The sequence below is a fragment of the Sprattus sprattus genome (genome assembly GCF_963457725.1).
Source record: "Sprattus sprattus genome assembly, chromosome: 8".
NCBI classification, from domain to species: domain Eukaryota; kingdom Metazoa; phylum Chordata; class Actinopteri; order Clupeiformes; family Clupeidae; genus Sprattus; species Sprattus sprattus.
Window position 1 is genome coordinate 18,414,355 of NC_137927.1, and position 16,204 is coordinate 18,430,558.

Genomic DNA, 16,204 nt, shown 5'->3' on the forward strand with positions numbered 1-16,204 from the left:
GTAAATAAACTTGTCAATGTATGAAGTTTGTATCGTTTAATATCGAGCGTGGTCTTTAAATCTGAGAGCATTTTCGTTCATTTCACGTCATGAATTTGTATTGGTTGGTGAATTTTGGGAACGTTATTTCATATCAATCAGAGAGAGAGAGAGAGAAAGGGCCAGATGGCGAGAGCGAGCAGAAGTCTTTGAGCAGAAGAAATAAGAGGACGAGTGCGAGAACTTAAACTGAAACACAGGAAATTTCTGATAGCAACAGTGTATTTGAGTGCGACAACTTAAACTGAAACACGGCATTTCTGCAAGCAACAGTGTATTTGAGTGCAGACAATCCGTTTTGAGCAGGATCTCTCTTCCCCCCCCCCTCTCTCTCCATCCGTCTCACTCCCCCTCTCACTCTCTCCATCTCTCACTCCCTCCCTCTCACTCATTGAAAATTGTATGTTGAAATGGACCCACATTGACTATAAACATTGCACCCTTTTGACAACTTTCATACTCACAGTGAAACACAGCTGTCTACAGTACTTGCTGCCTGTAAAATTATAGTTTAAAGGCCTTGTTCCCATATAGTTACCCCGCTCATTTAAAACCTAATGAGTATTATTATATATGCACCTGTTTGTGAAATGGATGTAATTGTGTGTGTGTGTGTGTGTGTATGTGTGTGTGTTGGGAGCTGTGGAGACACTGTAATGTGTCTGGGGGTATAAACCAACCCCTTGTGACAACACTGTCCTATAGTGTGAAATGAACTCAGCGTCACACTGGTGGAAATGACCGTCACACCAGTGGACATAGGCTATAGAAAAGGCCTAGATAAATACATTTTTACAAATCCGTGCTACATGTGCCCCCTTTTTAACTTTGAGCACCTGCCCCTCCAGAGGTCTCTGCACGGCCCTGCACTGTCACGTGTAACCGATTTTAACGGAATTTATCGAGAAACTATTACACACATATTTTAGGTTTTGAGGGCATTAATTGCAACTTTGTGCCTGCAAGTGTGGATCAAACCTTATTTTGTCAACTTGTTCATCCTACAGATCTGGATTTGAACAGTTTGGATGCCACTGCAACTATTTCATTTCGAAAATGCGAGAAGGGCCAGGGGAGACCCAGGGAAGAACTACGAACTGCTGAACATTCACCCGAGCTGGTTTGCCTCTGTGTGGGAGTGGTAGTACTTTAAGATTTATGGCTCACTCTCACTCCCTCTTTCTCTTTCTCCCCTGTACTTGGACTATATAAGCGGACCCTGCAACTCTGTGTCTGAAGGACTTGTTGCCTCTTTCAAAACATAAGACTCTTTTGGCAAGATGCAGTTTGGGGGAATTCTATTGGCCACTGCCATTCTGTGGGCATATGTGCTGCCCGGTGAGTCAACTATGGCTTTTCTTTGTTTTTTAATGTAGGCTTACGAAAACCACTCCGCAACTGTTTAATTCACTGTAATGGAGGCAAATTATAATGCAGTGTTTCGTGTTGTTTAATTAGTTATCTTGAAAGATAACTCGTACCACACAAGTTAGCTAAAGATTTCAATTACGTAATGCAGGGCAGATACCTCTGGGAAAAGTAAAATGTTAATTAGGATGATTTATTTCCGACAGGTGAGAGCGTGACCGGTGGGAAGGAGGCCGTGGCCCACTCGCGACCGTACATGGCGTCCGTGCAGCTGAACGGAAAGCACGAGTGTGGTGCGTTCCTCATCGCGAGTCAGTGGCTTCTGAGCGCGACTCACTGCTTCATGGATGGGTGAGCTTTAGGATAACACACCGGGATTAACTTTGAATCCAAGAGCACTCGCGTTAGAAGTGAAGATTACAAGACGGAAAAATAGGTCAGACTCATAAGAAGACTAATTTAGAACAAATTAAGTAAAAGTAACTTTGTTAGCAGGCCTATATTGTAGTGTGTAGATTGTCTAAAACGAACGGTTAAATTGACACATTTCTCACGCCTATAAAATAACTTACAACAGTAGTGCTGTACTGGCAATATACTTCAAAAAACGTATTTAGGTTCAAACGGCAGGGTAGATGAAACTGCAGTGGTGGGTGTGACTTCATATTGCCTTAAGCATGCTATTAAACATTTCACAGCGAGCAATGAAAATTAAAACACAAACAAGAATATTGATTTTTGTTTTGCAGAGCTGAGGGTCTGACAATTGTTGTTGGACTGCACTCTCTGTCTGGAGAGGAGACAACCAAAGAAACATTTAAACTTTCAGCGGATCGGCTGTACAAATATCCTGGCTTTAACATTGACAATTATGACAATGACATTAGTCTGATCAAGGTAAGCAAGTGTATGTGTGTGTGTGTGTGTGTGTGTGTGTGTTTATGTGTAAAAACCCAGCGTATAAATATATCTCTTGTCCTTGTCTTTCCTGTGATTGGCAGCTTGATCGGCCAGTAGTGGAGAGCGCTGCTGTGAAGCCAGTGTCTTATCAGCAGACAGGAGGAGCCGACCCTGTGGTGGGTGCTACTGTGGAAACGGCTGGGTGGGGCGCCTTGAATAATCTGGGGTCACGGCCGGACAAACTGCATGATTTGACCATCGGTGTCATGAGCAGAGACTTGTGTGGCCGCAGTGACTACTATGGGTCAAAGTTCACCAACAACATGATCTGTGCTGCCCGGCGACGTCAGGACACTTGCAATGTGAGTTCACAGTCATACATCACACACACAAACACACAAACACACACACACACACACACACACACACACACACACACACACACACACAATTTCTCATTTCTCTAATGTGTCCGTGTGGCTCTTGGTCTCTTATAGGGAGACTCTGGTGGTCCTTTGCTGTACAATGGTGTTGCTATCGGGATCACATCTAACGGGGGGAAGAAGTGTGGGTCCAGCAAGAAGCCTGGCCTCTACAGCCTCATCTCCCACTACAGTGACTGGATTCAGCAGACCATGACTGCCAACGCCTAGTAGCCTATTACAACACATCACCAGCCACTTGTCACAAAGCTTAAAATGCAACATGGAACAGTCTCTGTAGAATAAGATAAGGGCCATCGAGAATGATCAAGAAACGTCATGAAAAGCACCCATACTGTCCACCTCCATAAGCAGCTTCAGGATCCTATTCAGTATTTTTAAGGTTTAAGTTTAATCTTTAGCGTCATGAGCTCATATGTATTGTGAACTGAATTTCCAGATGTGAATTATACATCAGTGTAATCCACTGATACGGTTTACAGTGATACCTCCAGTTTCATTTGAAACCTCAAAAGGACATAATGACTAATATGTAGACAGTTGTAGAGGTAAAATAATGGAAAGTGATGGGTTTTGGTAATAGGTGATGGTAAGGGCTCAGTGGTTTCACCAAAGCAAGTTGTACTAATGTGGCAAGAAAACTTATAGGACTATAAGACACTCTGCACAATGAAGGTTATATCTAAGGGTTATTCTCAACCAGTCTGACAAACAAAATCGATATTGGACTCTTTCTAAAAAGGCAAAAGCCTCAAGGCATGTGGACCCGAGGATAAAAAACAGTTTTACCATGGCAACAGAACCCCCTATTTTATGACTTCTTAACAACTTCAGAGTACACCACAAGTTAAAAAAAAATGTGTACACAAGGAATAGCCACAATAGTACTCTCAGTACTTTGCAGCAGAAGAAATACTAGTGAGAGAATGACAATCTCAAGCACATTTATGAATATACGAGGCACACTATTAAATAACACGTCACATTTGACATTATGCACAATTCTGTCTTCACAATAAAAAAACATTTGAAAAAGAATGCATGTTGTTTTTATTTGTGTCAATGATGTTTTCCAGTTACTTCTAATCATCATTGCTGTCCATGGACATCACTGTTTACAGAAGAGGCAGAGTTGGACATGTTACGCAACCCAACAAGACAGACTGAAGTGGATATAAAGTGTAATTTATGGGAAAGTACTCCCTTCCCCCCATTTTGTTTGGAAGACAGCTGGAAATTGCTTTGAATTTGAGAGATTATTTACAGGAAGAATCCAGAGATAAGGATGTTCCACACTACATAAACAGTCTGATAGCTCTGAAACGAGTAAATCAAAGGCAAAACATGTTGTTCATTATTTCTCAAGTCTGCCTGTGGACTGCAGCCTTGTCTTCCACCTACTCTTTCCCCATGTTTATCTAACCATGGCCTTCCACTGGATCTTGTGTTCCTATGACATGCTGTTTTGACCTTTACTTTTCCGTGTCAGTAATTTCATCCTACTTTATATGTCATTTCCACACTCTTGTCCTCCTGGTGTCCTCCTCCACCCCACTCCCACCCTCCACTCCCTTTGTCCCCAATTCCCCTCCTTCACATGGCCTGCTCTCCTCTCCCCTCCTCTCCTCTCCTCTGTCTCTCCCATTTATAATCCCTCACTCTCTAACTTACCCCACATGTCTTACTCCTCTCCTCTCCTCTCCTCTCCTCTCCTTTACTCTCTTCTCCCTACTCTCCTCTCCCCTCCATCTCTTCCTCTCTTCCTGTTGCTCTCTTCTCCTCCCCCTCCCTCCCCCCACCTCCTCTCCTCTTCCCTCTCTTTATCTCTTCCTGTTGCTATCTCTTCCTGTCCCTCCCTCCCCCTCCTCTCCTCTTCTCTTCTCTCCTCTCCTCTCCTCTCCTCTCTTCTCCATCTCTTCCTGCAGTTTGAAGTTGTTGCAAATCAGAATAAGAAGATCAGGGTTAATAATTGACAATATTCCATAATGAATCCAATAAATCTTATATTCATTTGTATTTGTTGCCTTTTAATTGGAGTTAGGTTACAATGCAAGGGTCTCTGGTTGCATGTCCTGTGAAAGGCCCTAGAAAGGTGCCAGGCGTCTTTTCATTACCTCTCCTCTCAGGTCATATCAAAGTTTCATTGTAGTCCTTATACCACCACCCCCATGAAAACAGGCATCTGAGACATTTGCTCACGGCTGGATTAACAACTTCCCCCGTAAACCTCTCCTCTCCTCTCCTCTCCTCTCCCCTCTCTATCTCTCAATCTCTTCCTGCAGCTCTCCTCCTCTCCATTACTCCTTCCCACTTCGCTCCTCTCAACCCTCGCCTCCCCTCTCTATTTCTTCCTTTCTTCCTCCAGCTCTCTCCTCCTCTCCTCCAGCTCCTGGCTGCTGAAGCGGGGGCAGACGTACGACCTCCCCCCATGCGAGGCCGCCAGCTTGCGGACCCCTCCTAGCAGGTCCCGCACCTGGGCGTGGCTCACAGGGTTCCGGAGGCTTCCGTGGTTCAGAACATGGCTGCCACAGAGGCGCACAATCTCCTGCAGTGATGGGTGCACGTTGGCTATGTAGCTGTCGATGTTGACCACGGTTTCCAGGTTGCCATGGGGGTCGTCGCGGGTGAAGAGGACGAGTAGGTATTCGCCAATGTTGCCACCAAAGGTTTTCTTGATCTGTGTGAGGAGCTGACTCTCACCCTGAGTGAAACGACCAACCTGCACGCACACACACACACACACACACACACACACACACACACACACACACACACACACACACACACACACATACACAACTGTTTTATATCTTTGGAATCATTTATGTTTGTGTCTATCGCCCTCTTGTGGGCAGACCATGACATTGAGAGGCCTCTGTAGGCAGCAGGAAAACATTGAAACATCGCCAACACACCTGCATGACTAATATGAAGGCATGTGGTCCAGGTAGAGACAGAGCCAGGCAATCTTTTACATCATCCAACTTCTCCAAGACATCTTCATCCCAGAGCTCAGGTGAATCTATTACAACCAGACGGTGTCCATCCACACAGATTTCCCTGCGCTCACATCGCTCTGTGGGGCCCCGCGTCTCTCCTCTCAATCGGCTGATCGGGAATCGGCTTGCTGCCCTGGTCAGGATAGTGTCTGCTGCTGAGGTTTTGCCGCTGCCAGAAAGACCCAACTAGACGATTGTAGTCTGGCCTTTTTCAATACCCCTGACTCAGCCTGTAAGAAATAAGATACAACCAGTTAACTTACAAGTGCACTTCCAAGTTCATTCAGCACAAAAGAAATATGTTCACTTTCAGTATTTTCAGAGAACATACCCATTATCAATTAGGCCTACCTGACATCATGAGCATGATGAAATTATTAGAAATAGATTGGAACATAACATGTGTATGAAACGCACATAGAGGAACTATTAAACAATTTGAAAGACGGTGATCAACTCAAAAACATAGAAAGACAGACAGACAGACAGACTTGAACCAGCATTGCTCTCAGACATCTCTAACAGACTCTTATATCCTCTCACTGATTCGGCGCAACTATCTTTTCTGGCCTCCCACTCCTTCCTCTCCGCATCCTCCTTCTCTCTCCCTTCTGCGTGCCTCCTTTTCATCTCCTCCATCTCTTTCGTTCGCTCCTCATCGTGCTGCCTCATCTTCTCTGTGGCCTCCCTCTCCTTCTCCTCGGCCTCGGACAGCTCCCTCAGCATGGACACGGCGGCGTCTCCGGTGCGCTTGCGTCGCGCCTCGCCGTACATGTCAGCCGTGTAGCCTTGTTGGTGGCCGCTTTGCAACAGCGCTAAGTCTACCATGTCCAGCAGCACCCTCACCTGTCTGAGGCCTTCACTGCAGCGTCGCCGAGCTGACAGAACCTTCCGTCACAGTCTTTGTCTTTGAGTTTGAAATAAACAGCTAACATCATAAGAATGTGCTGTCAGAACCGTTAAAACTGTGAAATTAAATCAGGACTTACTCTGAGACATTGTTCAACCAGCAGCAGTCAGAACGACAAAATGAACTGAGAACCTGGAGGAAGAACAGGATTTGCTACTTTATGTGAATGAGAAAATAAGGCTTTTAAACGTCTAAAGCGAACTAAACACACACACACACACACACACACACACACACACACACACACACACACACACACACACACACACAAGATATGAGCTACGGCCTGTGTCTTTGTGTGTGTTATTTACAACAACAGATAGAGTGAAAAATCAGTCAGAAGAGCTCTGGAGAGCTCCGCCTACTTTCCCCCTCATTTTTCAAACGAACAGAACTTTTCCTTCGCCATTTTTTCTCCTCCGAGGATTTCGGTAAGTCACACATTATCACACATTAAACCAATATATGACATGTGAATAAAATATAATGACTTTACATCCTTGTTAATCTTATGCTCCGACTGGTCTTTGGTCTTAAAATACCAGATTTTAAAGTGATAACTTGAGTGCTAACACTTGTTGAACGGTGCAAGCAACAGTCAACGGTTAGCCCTAAGTTATCTTGTGCTAATGTGTGTTAATTTACATTACATGTAGCGAAACATTAATGCCGTCTAATTTAATAGTCATTCGATGACCCCCCCATGTTGAAATGGTTTTTTTTTTTAGGCGAGCTAGTTGCTAAAGTTTAACTAGACAATATCAGTATGAGAGATAACTTGTAGAGGGGTGATCGGGTCTTATTTGTTAATGTCCATAGTTAACGTTATAGCAAAGGGTGCACATGAAGGGAGTACGTCAATTTCGCAAACGTTAGCTTTATGCTATGCCTAAAGCCTGGGCAGTCACATGTAGTAGTTTGAAATAGCTATCAACGTCAAGCTATTCGACTAACTAGTCAGATTAGACCAGGCCAGTCGAGGTAATCATAACCTTGTTGTAACATTATGGAGGGGTGATAATGTATTTTGTTTTTGTATTTTCTTCAATGTTCATAACCAGGAAAATATTAATGCCTGTACATGGGTTGGGAGCCGGAAATTGCTAATGCAATGTTAGCGTGACTAGCGACACGTGTACAGGCATCTAGCACGACAGCAACGCGTGTTGGCATATCTGCATGTTGATCGTTTTTTTTTTTTTCATTTTTGTAATGTTAAGACAGCGTTACACGTTGGTAGCATAGAATTCAAGTCAATTTAACAAAAATGTCTGATCTTTTTTTATATGTACTTTGAATTGATTCATCACATACAAATTGGCTTTGCAGCAGGGCTATTTTGTGCATGCATGACCACATCGTTTTAACATGTTTGTTTCAATAATTCATGTGGACTAACCATAATGAATGGTGCTGTTTCTCTCTGCAGTAAGGATGCTACTTAAAGCCAAATTTGGAGATGTCCAGAAGTTTGTTAGAGTAACCGAGCGTAATCTTATGGAGTTTCTGAATGCAGGTAAGACACTAACATTTGTAGTTAGTTTTATTGAAAAGAAATAATTAGATATAATTGTCATGCAATGTTTACATTGTTAATCAGAGGAATGTATAAGGATTGGAACATGTATTCAACCTCTTTTTTGTAACATTTTTGACAGATTCTATCTCCACTTTGGCTTCTCCTGAGTGTTCTCAACCGTCATCCCTTCATTCATTGGACTCGCAGGAGACGGTCATCATTCCAGATAGCCCCTCCCGAAAACGCCAGAGGCTGGATACCGAAGCTAAGCAAGTTAGGGTTGACACACAGATAATAATGTTTTCTTGTGAAGCATCTGATCCTTCTCGTGTCAATTCATGTTGACATAAAACATTTTCACATCGCATCATGTTTTTTTTGGGTGTGTTAACAGGAGAATTACTAAATGAGGGAAAGAAAACGCACTCGCAGGCTGTAACTCTTACTTTTTTGCATGCTTCCAGTAAAAAAGTAAGAGTTACAGCCTGAGAGTGTGTTATCTTTCCCTCATTTCATATCACATCATGAACACATTGTTGAAGGCATATTGCTTTATCTCCAGCAGTTATATTAATTTTGGATTGCTATGGATATATCCCTAACAAGTTGAAGGGGTAAAGACGGTAATTTGCGGACTCTGAGTCAGTAAAAGTGGTCTGTAACTTCAGCTATTGTCATTTTGACAAGGAAGTGCATTCCTCTCTGCCAGGGACTGTGAGAGATAGTTGTGTGTACTTCATTGCTCGAAGCTGAGAAAGATGTCTTCGTTGTTTAGTGTGCGCGTCCTCTCCGTTTGACCACTTGTCGGCTCACAAGGGGCAGAGCTGGCAGTCCACTGGCCTTTTGGCCATTGATCCTCCGGCGGTTCAGACAAACGGGCCACTGTTTTGCCAGTTGCTGTAAACTTTTTTTTAAATACTTTACTTTTTTATACTTGTTCATTAACTTTCATTAACCTTTAACATCTTCATATATGTTACCAGTGCGTAAGGCAAGTCATTGTTGTTTGTAGGCCAAGACATTGTTCCGTTCAGTTTAGCGGCTGATATTTTAGAATAGATAGACAAATCAAGGACATGGTTTAGAAATTCCTGGAATTGTTAACATTTTATGTTACTTTCTTAATATCCACGCCCAGATGAACTAAAGACGATGTTGGTCCGAGAGCAGACCAGAAAATGGCATACTTCCAGTGAGGTGCCGACCAAAATCCACCGGTGGACCGATGTGCTTGCTATCTGGGTTTCGCTTTTTATTTCAGCGCCCATGTCTTCACGTAAGAGCAGCCATATGGTCTGCGTGAGACGCGCGGTTCTCAGCAGAATAGACAGTGAAAAGACCTGTTCATAGTCTTTCACTAGACTAATTCAAGTTAAATGTGAAATCAATGCTGTAAATGGATGATGGGCCAAATGTTAACTGTTCTGGGTTTGGATCATGTGTAGCCTATGGACTCACCTTTGGCCACTCTCCACGAGGCAGAGGGCGCAAAGAGCTAGGTAACTTTTTCGACAAGACAAACACTTTGTAATTAATAAGAAATTCTCATATAAATAAATTGAATAATGTCATGGATTCTGTGTCTTGTGTTTCAGAATTTAGAGCCAGCCGGTGTTAACCACGAGGGAAGTAGTCAGGCGCAGGCTAATCCAATATCAAGGAGGTAGGCAAAACTTTTCATAGCTTGGTAAATCCATGCCTCCCTCTTGGACCTCTTGAAAAAGCTAATGTCTATGCTTATTCGGGTAACGTTAGACAGTCACATAATTTGTAAGATGTCAAAGACCATTTGTTGGAGTTAAATTCGGCTGAATATCGATTAAGTTAGTTTGTATAAAGTTGGTGGGAACAGCATATTAAAAAAATATTTGACAATCGACACCTGTTTTAAGTAATAAGCACATGGATGTTAGTGGTCGTAGCTAACTGTTTAGCTGAACATGGCTGCCTTTTGCCGCTAGTTGCATTGTGAAATACATACAAAATTATGTTTTTGTTCTCTGGTTTTAACAAGTGAACTATTCTATGAACTGTCAGGCAGGATAAATGTATTAATAATGTAGCAGTTATGTCCACTTTATAATTTGAAATGAAATAAGAGAAATACTAATTGTGGATGAATGCTAAAACAGCACCGTTCGTCGAGGTCACATGACCATATTTTGCAGCTAGTTCTGCATTGATGGTTCAGTGATAGAATTCTCGCTGGCCACTCTTTTATCTAGAATCTAGATTATTATCTAGTTGTATGTTAAGCAAGCGTTCTGAAGTTTAGTGCAGCTGTAATTTATACTGATCACTATGCCATATTTGACTTCAATAGACAAACGGAAATGCACAGAGCAGATATAAACTGAAAATGTAAAGTGTACATAATGCACAGGATTTTTTCAGGAATGTAAATCCCTTTTTTCACCAATATAGTTTTAATAAGAAGCAGTCTGATTATCTGATTTGATTGTGTAATTATCAGTCTAATTTAACAGTAAATCCCTAGCTCCATCTGTGGTTCTATATGTTATGGAAACACTTGCCCACGCTGGTATCACTTCTCCTCTGGATTACTGTTATTGTTTTAATTGAATTTATTCTGTGCTCTCGCAATTGCATGTGGTTCAAAATGCAAATACTTGAATTTGAAATGAAATAAGGCTGATTGATGAGCACTCATTACCTGGAACATGCCAAAATTCACCGTGGGTTTCGGTCAAGAGCATGGATGTTTTATTCTATTTATTGTATTATTCTTTTTATCCATTTCGGCTCTGTACACACACACAATGGAATGTTATTCAACTGTATTGCAGTTTAGACACACAACTAAATGTTTTTGTAGTTAGACAGTGAGGTTGTTAGTGTGAACTGTAGGTTCAACTATAATACCCAGATTCTGTGAACTGGCAGGCAGGGTAACTGTATTTATAATGTAATAGTTATGTCCACTTTCATCTTTGAAATGAAATAAGAGAATTACTAACAGAGAAGTTTGTATTGTGGTTGAAGGCTGAAACGGTACCGTTCGTCGAGGTCACATGACCCTTTTTTGCCCACAGTTCTGCATTGGTGGTTCAGTGGTAGAATTCTCGCCTGCCACGCGGGGGCCAGTCGTGTATTCCTGTAACGGATTACCGGCCAATCGGATTGAAGCATTTTCCTGGGTCCGTGCATTTGATTATTTATTTTATATTCCCCAAGATAGAGGGTTCGTATCCCCATTGAGGCGTTATCGAATGTGAAATAAATGAGTAGAAAGCATTGGAAATACTTGGGGATTAAAAAAACAATTACAACTTTCTATGTAAAATTAGTTTTTTTGTAGTTTATATCAAATGTATAGTAATGCTACTACTTTGAACATAGTACAATTACTACTCCATCAGATTGTCAGTATCTTTGGAGAAATGTAGTAATGTTGTTTAGTTCTTCTCTTGTTTGTCAAAGTGTGTTTATTATTAATATCCCCTGCAGTGCTTAAATCAACCGAACCAGCAGACTTGGATACATTCTTATGACACAGAGCCTATTGTTGTAGATGGTATAATTACGCTGAGAAAAAGCTATATGGTTTTCATTTAAGCAGGAGTAAAGGCAGTGTGTAATATTTCAAAGAAAGTTCAATTTTTATTAGTCATCATAGTTTTATTGACATTATCTGAAATAATTTGTACTTGTCTCAATATTTACACAAATGGAATACCGTGGACTGTATGTAAAGATACATGTTTTAGAAATAACATGTATCATTTAAGGCCAACAATTAAATATAACTGCTAACAATGACAAAAGAAAATGACTAACAAATAGCTATTAACAATGACAAACTTCCCTTTAAAAAGATGGAAACTTGATCAAAAGGGAGCATCTGCCTGGCTGGCCTGATGCATTGAGGTCAGTTTAACATACAGTCTTATGTGCACAGATAAAAGAAAGTCAAATATATAACTGACAAAATATACGCATCAAATTATATGTATCAATAGGACTGCATGGTTTTTACAAATGTAGTATGGTAATCATAAGATAAGCATTTCAGAAATGATATGGAACATTTTAAGGCCAGCTTTCAAATATACCTTTTCACAATGACTAAATGAAACTGACAAGCATAGACATACATCCCCTTAATTAGTACTTTATGCGTGTGTTCAATACATGTGAATGTGCACTGTCGTCATGGTGAAGACCTCAGCATCAGGGGCAGAGCATGTGAGATTTCAATAAATACATTAAAGCTCCTTCATCAGTCTCATATTTAGACCTGGGCTGTCCACAGGCAAGACAGGTCTTTGTCTGTCTTCTCTTCTGTTCTGGCTGGTGCTGCTGCTTCTCCTAGATGCCTCCCACAATTTTCTAAATGGAGTCTTGTGTCAGACGTGTGGACAGAGCCACTGTACTGCCCCTGTCAGCCCTGGGCCTGGAACAATTCAGTGGCCATCCACTCTCTTCTTGGCACTGCCAAACTCTTTACACCTGGTTAGGCTGGAGCCTAGGGGACAGTAAAATAAACCAGTTATTATTTTTATGTGACTGAAATGAACACATTTGATTAGCAGGCAGGAAGGCACGCAGACACACGCAGGCAGGCACACACACACACAGACGCACACATCCACACAGATGCACGCACGCACGCATAAACACAGGCATACGCAGGCAGGCACGCACAGATTCAGGCAGACACATACAGACAACATGCACCCATGCACCCACAGACGCACACACAGACAGACGTACGCACGCAGGCAGGCATAGACGCATGCACGCACACACAGAGGTACACACGCAGGCAGGCATGCACAGACACAGGCAAGCACACACAGATGCACGCATGCATACACAGATGCACTCATGCACACACAGACGTACGCAGCAGGCACGCACAGACGTAGGCAGGCACACACAGACGCACGCACGCACACACACACAGAGAGGTACACAGGCAGGCAGGCACACACAGAAGCACGCACGCAGGCAGGCAAGCAGGCAGGCAAGCAGGCAGGCACGCGCGGGCAGACGTAGGCGGGCCGGCACGTACAGACATACGCACTCACAGATGCACGCACGCACACTCACACTCACACAGACGTACGCACCCAGGCAGGCAGGGACACACAGACGCATGCACACACGCACAGACGTACGCACGCAGGCACGCACACACAGTGCTTTAAGTAGATACTCGTACTTCTACTCAGAAGAAGTGCTGTGCGTGCAGGCATTAGTGTGTGTGTGTCCTAGCGTGTGTGTCCACATGTGTTTTCTGCGCGACATGTTGTGCAACCCACACATGATGACTGGAGAGAGCTGAGGGGAGATAGGAGGGAGAATAGGCCTCACACACACACACCACAGGGAGATACTCCTATCTAAACACACACACACCATCTCACAGCATACACACACATTCACACAGACACAGAGGTTGTACTCACACTCTGTTCCCTCAGCTTGTCATACAGCAGCTCCTGGCGTTTATTGGCGACATCCAGCTTTCTCTTGGTTTGCTGAAACAGAGGGAGGAGATGAGAGCAGGAAGGAGGTCAGATACTCAACTGAACAGCCACCAAACACTCTCTTCTGTGTGTGCGTGTGTCCTGGCGTGTTTGTGAGTGTAAGTGTATGTGTGCGTGCGTGCGTGCGTGCGTGCGTCTGTGTGTTCTTTCACATTCTGTGAGCCTGGGCAGAAGAAGTGGTGTGTGTGTGTGTGTGTGTGTGTGTGTGTGTGTGTGTGTGTGTGTGTGTGTGTGTGTGTGTGTGTGAGAGAGAGAGCAAGATGGGAGAAGGAAGAGAGGGGGGCAGGAGAGGTGTTGCATAGATCAAAGACTGAGGGGAAATTACATAACATTTGATTAACACTGTAGACAGACTTCAGTTGATTGTTTGAAAGTCTACTGTGGTTCTAGTACAGTATTTACAACGTAATTTGTACATTATATGTAGCCTATGTTATATTGTATATTGTAAAAGAGAGCTCGTATCAATCCCTTAGTAGTCCAGCTGTTAGTTGGTGCAATGCATTAAGCCAATAGCTCTTACCAAGCCAGTGATTCTGACGAGTTATCAACACATTACAAGTCAAATCCATGGTGTAAGGATGAGTTAACATCACAACATGAAAACCGTGCACATAAATATAAAATACAATCATGTTCATTCATTATTACGTTATTTAAACACAAGCCTGTAGCGTCAATCTCTTAGCAAGCTAGCAATGCTGAGGTATAGGTAGCTAACTCATCAACACAACATTACAACCCTGTCAGAAACGAACTGACAAGACTATTTAACGTCACGACATGAAAGCTGGACACATGACTATATAAAACGATCATGTCCATTCATTATTTGACGTGTCATTTCACCACAAGTCTACATCATTACCTAGCTAGCGATGCTAGCCAATTGGTGACACTAAATGAGTGTCAGTACCGTCCTTACAATATAAGATCATGTAACAACAGGAATACCATACACAATACCAATGATTGTTATTATGTTCATTCATTATTTAACACATGATTACTCCAAACTTGTCTAATGTGAGAGAGAAAATCCTGTCATCAACCAAACGAATTAGCAGCGAACACTAATGTTACCACAAAGCAGGAAATATATGGCGTTATAACTTAAATGAATCCTGTATTTTTACATTCCCCCCAAACAACGTAGCTTACCTTAAATGCATGCACATTAGCGTGAATAAAAGTAGCGAATCTCTGGTGACTTGTCCCGTCTCCTGTCAGAAGTTTGCCTGAAGTAAAATTTCAAAGACGGCGCGTCTTTAAAAAACCTCGGAACAGCGCCAAAAAGTCGTTGTGGCCAAAATAATATTACAGCCACACTTTTTAGCAGTAACATTGGAAATGCATGGGACAGCATTTAGGTCCTTTTAGCTAAATTATCCACGGCGGCCGCGCGGGAGGCCCGGGTTCGATTCCCGGCCAATGCAACGTTGATCTTTTCTATCTAGATTATTATCTAGTTTTATGGTAGGCAAGCTGAAGATATGTGCAGTTGTCAATTGTACTGATCACTTTGACATATTTGACAATAGACATAAGGAAAAGCACAAAGCAGATCTAAGTTGTTGTTTTTTAACTGTGTTTAGAATGCACAGGAATCTTTCAGCTGAGATTTGATCCCTGGCCAAAGGAATGTAAATCCTTTTTTTCATCAATTTAGCTTTAATAAGAAGCGGTCTGATTCTCTGATTATGTAACAATCAGTCTAATTTGACAGTAAATCCCTAGCTCCGTCAGTGGTTCAATATGTTATGGAAACACTTGGCCATGCTTGTATCACTACTCCTCTGGATTACTGTGATTGTTTAAATTGGATTTATTCTGCGCTCTCTCAATTACTTGTGGTTCAAATTGCAAATACTTGAATTTGAACTGAAATAAGGCTGATTGATGTGCACTCATTACCTGGAACATGCCAAAATGTTTCATAAAATGTACTGTTCATATCCTTATCCCTGTACAGTGCAGAGGTTGCAACATGGGTTTCGGTCAAAAGCATGGTTGCTTTTTTAACAATGTTTTATTCTATTTATTGTATTATTATTTATATCCATTTCTGTTCTGTGTACACACAATGGGATGTTTTCAACTGTTTTGCAGTTTAGACACACAACTAAATGTTTTTGTAGTTAGACGTAGTGAGTTCGTTAGTATCAACTTTATGTTCAAATATAATACCCAGATTTTGTGAACCCTGAGGCAGGGTAAGTGTATTGATAATGTAATAGTTATGTCCACTTTCATCTTTGAAATGAAATAAGAGAATTACTAACAGAGAAGTTTGTATTGTGGTTGAAGGCTGAAACGGTACCGTTCGTCGAGGTCACAGGACCCTTTTTTGCCCACAGTTCTGCATTGGTGGTTCAGTGGTAGAATTCTCGCCTGCCACGCGGGAGGCCCGGGTTCGATTCCCGGCCAATGCAACGTTGATCTTTTCTATCTAGATTATTATCTAGTTTTATGGTAGGCAAGCTGAAGATATGTGCAGTTGTCAATTGTACTGA

At 42.3% G+C, this 16,204-nt stretch overlaps 1 protein-coding gene across 1 annotated transcript; it reads left to right on the forward strand.

The window, feature by feature from the left end:
* Positions 1 to 1,319: 1,319 nt before the first annotated feature.
* Positions 1,320 to 2,960, forward strand: LOC308369046 (complement factor D-like; the record flags this gene model as incomplete). The annotated part of the gene is made up of 5 exons (XM_080843379.1): positions 1,320 to 1,377; positions 1,614 to 1,758; positions 2,157 to 2,304; positions 2,409 to 2,669; positions 2,805 to 2,960. 5 exons carry the CDS (start codon positions 1,320 to 1,322, stop codon positions 2,958 to 2,960), a joined length of 768 nt encoding a protein of 255 aa, XP_080699505.1.
* Positions 2,961 to 16,204: the final 13,244 nt, after the last annotated feature.